The sequence below is a fragment of the Dermacentor andersoni genome, chromosome 11 (genome assembly GCF_023375885.2).
Source record: "Dermacentor andersoni chromosome 11, qqDerAnde1_hic_scaffold, whole genome shotgun sequence".
Lineage (NCBI taxonomy): Eukaryota > Metazoa > Arthropoda > Arachnida > Ixodida > Ixodidae > Dermacentor > Dermacentor andersoni.
In genome coordinates, this window is record NC_092824.1 from 43,200,279 (window position 1) to 43,208,435 (window position 8,157).

The 8,157-nt window shown below is 47.6% G+C and overlaps 1 protein-coding gene across 1 annotated transcript in view; it reads left to right on the forward strand.

Annotated features, from left to right (window-relative positions):
- LOC126517712 (uncharacterized) overlaps positions 1-6,664 on the forward strand; it is a 34,645-nt gene extending 27,981 nt beyond the window's left edge. The window contains exons 11-12 of the mRNA XM_050167502.2: positions 2,745-2,927; positions 3,164-6,664. Coding sequence (XP_050023459.1) covers positions 2,745-2,927; positions 3,164-5,026 — 2,046 coding nt within the window. The 3' untranslated portion in view covers positions 5,027-6,664. The remainder of the gene's footprint in view (positions 1-2,744; positions 2,928-3,163) is intronic.
- Positions 6,665-8,157: the final 1,493 nt, after the last annotated feature.

Genomic DNA, 8,157 nt, shown 5'->3' on the forward strand with positions numbered 1-8,157 from the left:
CGAAGCAGCGCGGTCACGATAGGGAGAGCGGTTGGATGGAGCCGCGCCGTCGGGTTTCCCCGCAACTGCGAGGGAAAGTCAACTTCTAGGGGCACTTTTCTGCCGCTCGACGTTCGATATATCGGGAGTCGCTGCTATTTTTGTTAGATGTAAACATATTTTTTGCTATATATACTCATTGTAACTATACCGTGCCCAGAAATTGTTCTATATATGCAATAATTCGATGTAAACAGGTTCGATATAGTCGGGTTCGACTGTATGAACTTTGTTAGAAGAAGCTTTGTGTGATCAGATGTGCTGCAGCTGTTACCTAGTGCTGGCAGTAGAGTATCTATTTTTTTTTAATGAGCACCATCTATGCCCCGGAGTTGAATTTCTTGGTAAATGGAATTCCTAATAAGTGTAACTTATTGCCTAATCTCTTGAGGTTCCATTCAACCAAAGCCCACTGTTATACCTTTTCTGCGAAACTATTCTGGTTTTGTTTCCTAGCAGGCGTATGTGCCGTGATGTCAAGGCGTAGAAAATGGTCACGCGAGAGGAGGATCAGGATAGCGTAGATAGGAGCAGCCTTCATGCAAACTTTTGTGCTTGAAATACGAGTGCTTGCATCACGAAGAGCTCGCAGTAATGGGTTTTCTTTTATTGTGGAGAAATGGAAAAAAAAAACGCTACCATTACAGCTTGTTGGAAATGCCGCTAAAATCCAGAATCAGTGCAGCTCTTCTGCACAGCCTGTGAGATTAAGCAGAGCCTGCGGGGAACTTAGCATCTCAGAGGCCATATTCTAATGTCTGAGTCATTGCTGTCCACTGACAAGAAGAGGCCCGTGTGGTATGCTGAAGTGTTATTTAAAGCGGTCAGTTAGGATAAAAAATTTGACAGTTACCAGTCCTAAAGCTTTGCCAACAATCCTGAGATGATATGTACGACAGTACTCAATTACTATAACCAATTTAGCCGGCGTTACAGTTGGCCTTAACTCCACACGCCCGGGCTCTATTCATCCTACCAAAACGCACATATTGGCACATGTACTCGTTTTATCTTTTTCGGGTGAGCGCTTTTCACCATCTAACAAATGTTATTGCTTAATGCGGGACATGTCCGCATGTGTCGGAAGTTTCTTGAATGTTATCAGTGGTTCTGTCTGCTGTCTGTTGTCACTGAAGCTTGTGTAATCTGATTGCATGTGTGATGCGAATTGTGTAGAACTTTCTTGAAGACAGGCGGGCACCAGGAATAACTCCGGAACCTTCGATGACTCATGCGTAAAAGTTGACGCGCTTCACTGGCAGATGCGATTTTCAGCGATCGCCGACCGTGTTCGCCGCTGTCGTTGTTCTTTGAGTGTAGCCTGTTTTTGAGGGCGCAGCTTTGCCCCATAACACGCTAGATTTGTCATTCACAGTTTTGCTGCTTTCTTCACCGTCACTACTACAGGACAATATATCACCAAGGATGGATCTTGCTCGTTGAGACTGCAAAGCAAAAGAAGCTGTGGTTTCTTTTGCTTTGGTCACTGTGATAGAGTTGCACATGCGCTCCATCCCACAACCTACTGCTGAGTTTGGGCATTCATTGTGCATATCAGTGTGTAGTTTGCATTTGTTTTGCCGCCACAATGTGGTAGAGTTTCTACAACAACTTAAAAACGATCTCTCAGTACTCCTTTAGCCTCCCAAGTTCGTTCTTAAAAAAAAGTGCATAAAGTTTACTGTTATTTTTTTATTGCACGAAATTATTGCACATTATATCCCGATTCGGTAAAGATATTACATGTGTAGTTTATCTCCTGTATTTGCACAAAATATTAAGGGAAGACATCCGCACTGAAAGAGAGGCTTTGCCTCAGCACACGTGAACAGTTCAAACGTAATTATTTCAGCATATGATAAGGAAGAGTCATCAAATGTGTCCAGGAATAAATTCAATTTCCAACACTCAAAGTGCATGACGTGAATTGAGTTGATAAATGCGGCTCCCTCATGCTCAGTAAAGCAGAAGCTGTAGCCTGGACAAGGCATGGCTCATAGTTGGCAATATTGGTGTTACCAGCTAGGACGATTGGATTGGATTGGAGACAACTTTATGCCTGCAGTTGGGCGCTCGCGCGCCCCGACGAGGGCCTACGTCATCCTCGAAGTTGCCGTTACTCGGCGCGGGTCTCCGCTCGCCGTTGCCGGCTCGCTGGGTCCATGCCTTTCGAGCAGCTAGGATGAGTACAGCTCTGGTTTTGTAGATAAAAGGTTGTCTGAATAAAAATGTGTGCAGAAGTTGTCAGCGATGATTGCCACTGTAAGCGAACAGCCAAGTGCTTATATTTGTATATTTCTTGCAGCGAGGATGTTTAGTTAGCATTTGTTGTTTCATTGCGTATTACCATAGGGAACGGAGCAGTTAACCAGCACATCTTTAGTGTTAGTACAGGTCGACAGCACGTGCGTCTCAGCTGTACTACTAGTTGCCATTTAGCAGTTCAGCGACTAACGCACCCTGCAACTCAATACCGCGTGCGCACATGCTTTTTGCATTGGAATCTTTGTGTCGGTCGTCACAATTCGACCGCCAACCACTGACCATGAAAACGAGCCAAAGAGCCAAACAAAGCCATTCGCTTTTAAAGTAAGGTCGCGTGTGTGTCACGTCTATGCCATAACGCCATGTAGTCTGGTGCCGCTCATGCTTGTCAGTGGCCACGCCAACTAAACCGCATATGCGGGCGGCGTCCTACTTGGCAGGGAGCCGCAGAGGCAGAAAAGGCAGAGGAGAGCACTGAGCGGCTTCTGTTGGAGCAGCTGCGAGTCCTGCTCTCCGAGTGGGAGGCCGAGGAGGCTGCGTTCCAGCAGGCGGACGTGGCCCTGCGCACCCGACTCCACCGCGAGTGGCATCAGCCGGACACCCAGGAAACCCATGGTGGCGAGGTGAGCTCGAGGGCCCTTTGAGCTGGTTACGGTTTTTGAAGCACGTTCGTATTTTCGTGTTGTGTATGTGTATGTAATGATTATCGAGTTGCGTAAAAAGCCATGATGGCATTTCAGTGGGGGCAGAATGCAAAAATGCTCGTGAACATAAACATAGGTGCATGCTAAAGAATCCCAGGCAGGAACAGCTGAGAAAGTTCGAATGGCTGAGTTTGTGACTTCTTTCGTACCTACAGGATGCCGTGGACTCCTGGACGATGCACTACAAGGACGAGTGCCTCGACGAAGATTCTTCTTCCGAGGAAAGCATGAGCCAGGAGGAGTACAACGACAATGTTGAAGATCAGGAGGAGGTCGAAATGCAAGAAGACGGCAAGGACTACAGCGGGTGGCGTGTGCTGCGGAAGCGCAAGATCGCATTGTCACTGCCCAATGGGCTAACAAACTCAGACGAGGAAGTGGCCGCAAGCCAGTCATCTGATCAGCCCGCTGCCCAGCCTTCTAGCCAAGCTAGCAGGGTGTCCTTCTGCCAGGCCTCCACTCAAACTGTTAGTTCTATTCCACCTCCACAGCGGTCGATTCCTGTGGTGCCTAAAGAACCAGCTGCAAAGGCGGCTGTGCCACACATACTGGCCAGGAACTCGTCATCTGCACTGCTGTCGACTGTGACGCCAAGCTCGACGACGTGGATACGGCCGTTTGCCAGTGTGAGGATGCAGGCTGATCCGCCCAAGCGGCCTACAGACCACCACAAGAGGTCATCTGACCAGCTTAAACGACCAACGAAGGTGCGCTCACTGCTTGAGGCAGGCATTACGACTTTTTCGGAGCCTGCCCGTCCATCCACACCTCAGACAGTCCAGGCCCCTGCTGCCATGATGCCAGCGGTCGTACAAGAGCAAGTTGTGATGCCGGAGGAGACGCAGAGCACAGCAGCAGTACAGGATGGTGTGGCGGAGGCCCAGAGTTTGCCTCTGGCCAATGACGTGGTCATGGAGGATGTCTGCAGGCAAGACCAAGAGCAGCGCCCCTCGCAGAAGGCTGTCCTGGTGCCAGCAGTGGACAACAGTGGCCAGGAGATTCTGTTGCACGTGGAGTACACAACCCTTGACGAGGCCAGCCTCGGTAACAACCTCCAGTCGCTACCGCTTCCAACAGCACCACCTGTGGGGCAGGGCTTTCCGGCAGCGACGCCAGCCGCGCAGGCTCTTACTGGTGCACTGTCGGGCATGCAAAACATATCTGCTTCCTCGCCGGTAGTGCAAAACCTTCAGATGGCACCACCGGTTGTGCAGAATGTTCCTGTGGTGCAGTCGGTTGTGCAGACGCTGCCCGTGAGCTCATCCACCGTGAACATCCCTGCTGTGCCATCACTTGTACAGACGCTGGCCGTGACTTCGTCTGCCGTAGATGTCTCTATGGCATCATCCCTGGTGCAAACAAATCCTGTGACTACGTCCACCATGGAACTCTCCGTGGTGCCATCGCTGGTGCAGACGTTCCCCGTGACGTCGTCCGCCGTGCAGCCGAACGTTTCCTACTCAACGTGTGTACAAAATCACCGGCGAGAGACGTTGCCCCCGCGGCAACGTGTGTACCCGTGGTGGAAGCACTCAAGCTCGCCGACGACCACCAAGACCAAAGAGGTTCCGCCGCTGGCACCCATCACGACGCCGCGGAAAATCTTCAAGTCCCGCAACACAGCTGCCGCGTCAAACAACGTGTGCTCCAGCATGGACGGTGTGGTGGGCACTGTGTCAAGTGCGGTGCACACTGCAAGGGGTGACACATTTGTGTCATCGCAACAACATCAACAACTCATAGGCTCCAATGGGTCGCAGCAGCAGCTCGTGTTTGTCGTGCCGCAGAGTCCACCGAAACCGCAGCAGGTGGTTCTACAGCAGCCCGAGGTGCCAGCCGTGTCACAAGACATGATCAGTCAGCTTATTCCCATGGCACAGGCACAGTCTGCTGAGGAGCCACAACAGGCCACTGCAACGGTGCTTTTGCAGACGACGATGCCGAACACTATGCAGACGCCCATTCTTCTCCTGACTTCCGACGGGCGTCTGCTTCAGGTGGTGCAGCAGCCCAGCTGACCGGGCGTCGTCACTCCGGCATGTGGCTGCTCATGGCTGCCGCCCGGCTACTTCCCCAACCACCTGGGATAGTGCGTGTTGTACATAGTTGTGTGCCTCGCCAACAGTGCCTCTTGTGGCGGTGTGGACGTGCCGAGTCACTCGTTCTTGCCATCGCCACTGTTTGAAGCTGTTTCTGAGCCTTGACTCACTGAACGTGCTGACTGCCAACACCAAAATACATTGCAAGTGCCCTTGTTAAAGTGCTGTGGTACCGTATGGAGCATCTTACACCAGCACACTGTGGGTAGCCGGCAGCCTTCCGATAGTGGGATGGAGGGAGGATGACTCTTGCTTTCACTGTTGCCTCGGCAGGTCGTAGCTTGGTGCTGAGCTCACCATCGGCAGACAGAATGGAAGGCCGAGATTCGGGCTAATTGCCAAGCGATTAAACCGTGCAAGAACGGAAGCATTTGAAAATATGGGACCCAGAAAGTACAACATTTCTTAATTCACGTTGCTATGTGTCACTTTACGGTGAAAACACGAGTCCAGGAATGCACAAATTTGAGATCGCAATGCGTAGTGGCTGTACGTACCAAGCCTTGTCGATCTATCTGAAGTGGTTGTTCACTAATTACAGTCAGTGCATGGCACTGGTGAGAGGCTGTGTTTGATAGAGTTTGGCGTATCGTGATGGCCAAGCTGGAATTGATAGATTAGTACTTCTATTTTACTGGCAGCAAGGTGTTCAGTCTGCACGAGCTGTACAAAAAACCACTGCAGAATGTGTTCCGTGAAGTTCGGTTTTTCATTGTAAAGCAAAAGTGCCACGGCGATGCACTGCGAGATTGAAAAAACCATCGTGGACAGAAGTAGCTCTCTCAAATTTGAAAAGTAACCTTTGTAAAATACTCTTCTCAATCGTTCGCAACCACTTTCTCCGTGTCCTCAAACTGCTTGCCACCAAGAGCTGGGCAAGGTTCTTAACCGTGTGCGTTTTCTAATCTCCACATTGCGTGCCACAACCAGTACGATTACAAGCCATGCTGTTAACGTTCAAAACTCAATCGTGTCTCCAGAAGATTGCTTCTCCACGCAGCCCTTTGCCTAAGGCACTGCTAAGTGTGCGTGGACTACTTAAGCGCAATTTTTTTAAGTTATCATTGCGTTCAGTTCCTGAACAAAGCACTGTGGAGCAGTAGTGTGGCCTGATGACATTGTAAAATCGTGGAAAACGTAATTCGTAATTTTGTTTCCTGCATGGCTAGAGGGTGGGCACTAAGTGAGCTTGTTGTGCCGGTCATCAGGAACGCTCGTTTCTGAGAGCTGATATGTACTGCTGTTTGAATGGCGAGATTTGTGTGCTGGTGGATGCAATGGTGTTTGTGCTGCAAGGCTGCTTTCAAGCCAGCCCCACAAAGACGGAGACACGGCACTCAGGAAGCATGTTTTCTTTTTTCTTGTTTTATTATATATGTAAATGTATATCTTCGAACCAGTGGCTGAAGGCAAACCAGTGCTTGTGTGTTTGAACCAAATGTGAGGAATTGACAGGCTATCTTGCTGCATGTGCATACTGAAGACTGCAAAGCTGTTTGAATGTGTGTTGGCATCTGGCCAACACATTTGTGAATTAAAGAACTTTTTTGCTGCCCATTCTGTGAAATATCTTGTGGCATTGCAAAGTTGGGAGCAGCAGAAGCCTGTGAAGATGAGGGGGCCAAGTACACCTGGTGATTGTCATCATTGTTACAGTGGTCAGATTGGGTCCACTTCTGGTACGCAGGTAACTCCCAAAGCTCACCATTTACTCCCCCCAAATTACATCTGCACCTAATGATTCTTTAATCAGTCCCAGCTGCACGTTCCTTCTCTTGATGTCAATTACTTTCTTTATCTGCTTGCTTATCTGCTTGATACATGTTACATGGACTTCCCAGATTTGTTCTACCCTTTACCACATGGTGTGCAATGTACGATATTCAGAAGAGCTTCTTCAAATGTAATAGAATCAAAAAGAAGGAAAGTGTTGCATATTTACCTGGAATCAGTGCAGTGTATAGCAATGAAATACGTATGGCTGTAACTTGAAATAATTTTCAAGCTATATTTTTAATGAAAAATACGTGGTGGCAATTTGCTACACAATGCACAGAGAATTCGTAATTTTTCTTTTTTTTACAATTTTGACGCCTGTTATAGGAGCTGAGTAAAAATAGCCGGGCATTTGCTAGCTGCTTATCAGCCTACTGCAATGTTTTCAATGGGAATGACATTTGAGTGCTTCTGTGATGCAAGCATTATTTGCTGTATCGTACAGTGTGAGGCAGCATCCAGTTATTGGCTTTATAAAGGAGAGCAGAGGTTTCTTTCTTGGAGAAACAACACATTTGGTGGCAAAATTTAACGTTTTAAAGGCTATCCTTATCTTAGTATCACTTTTGTGAAGAATATGTCAGAAAATGGTAGCCATGTTTGACATGGGTGTGGGGCCTGCTGTGTTTCAAGTAATGACAACAGCAGCAACAAGCAAGTCTCGGTGAAAGAGGGCATCCTTTTGGCTAGTGTGAAGCTGCTAAAGTCTGAAAAGCAAAAATTCACATAAAAGGAAGTGCTTTAGAGTTATCAGCATAGATAATGAGGTTATTAATTAATCTGGGATGATGTCAAATTTTGAACAATCTTGTAGTACCTAGAGCTGCGAGCAGTATGCTAAATTTTTTGCACCATAACTTTTTTTGTTTTTTTTTCAATGGCTCAGATATTTTGACAGGATTTCTGTAGTTGAAATGTCTTTGTACGGTCACAAAAGTGTACTCATAACTGAATGGTGTATACCATCTGCAACCACCCGTTTCTTCAAAAAAAAAAAGAGGTTTGTTAGGGCGTATCCTAACATTCTTTTTTTACAAGAACGTGAAAACTTGGAGGATGCTTAAGAGGAAGCTTTAGCTTGGGTGCTCCTATCTAAATACATGTAAAAGCTGAATTCGTTTTTCTCGGTAACCACTGCACCGAATTGGACGAGGTTTGTTGCACTTAAAAGGAAAACTTAAAATTGTCAATTTTTTATTAAAAATTGGCAAAAATCAAAAATTTTCAAAAAAAATAAAACGAAATTATAAAGTTTAGAACTCTGTAATTCAACA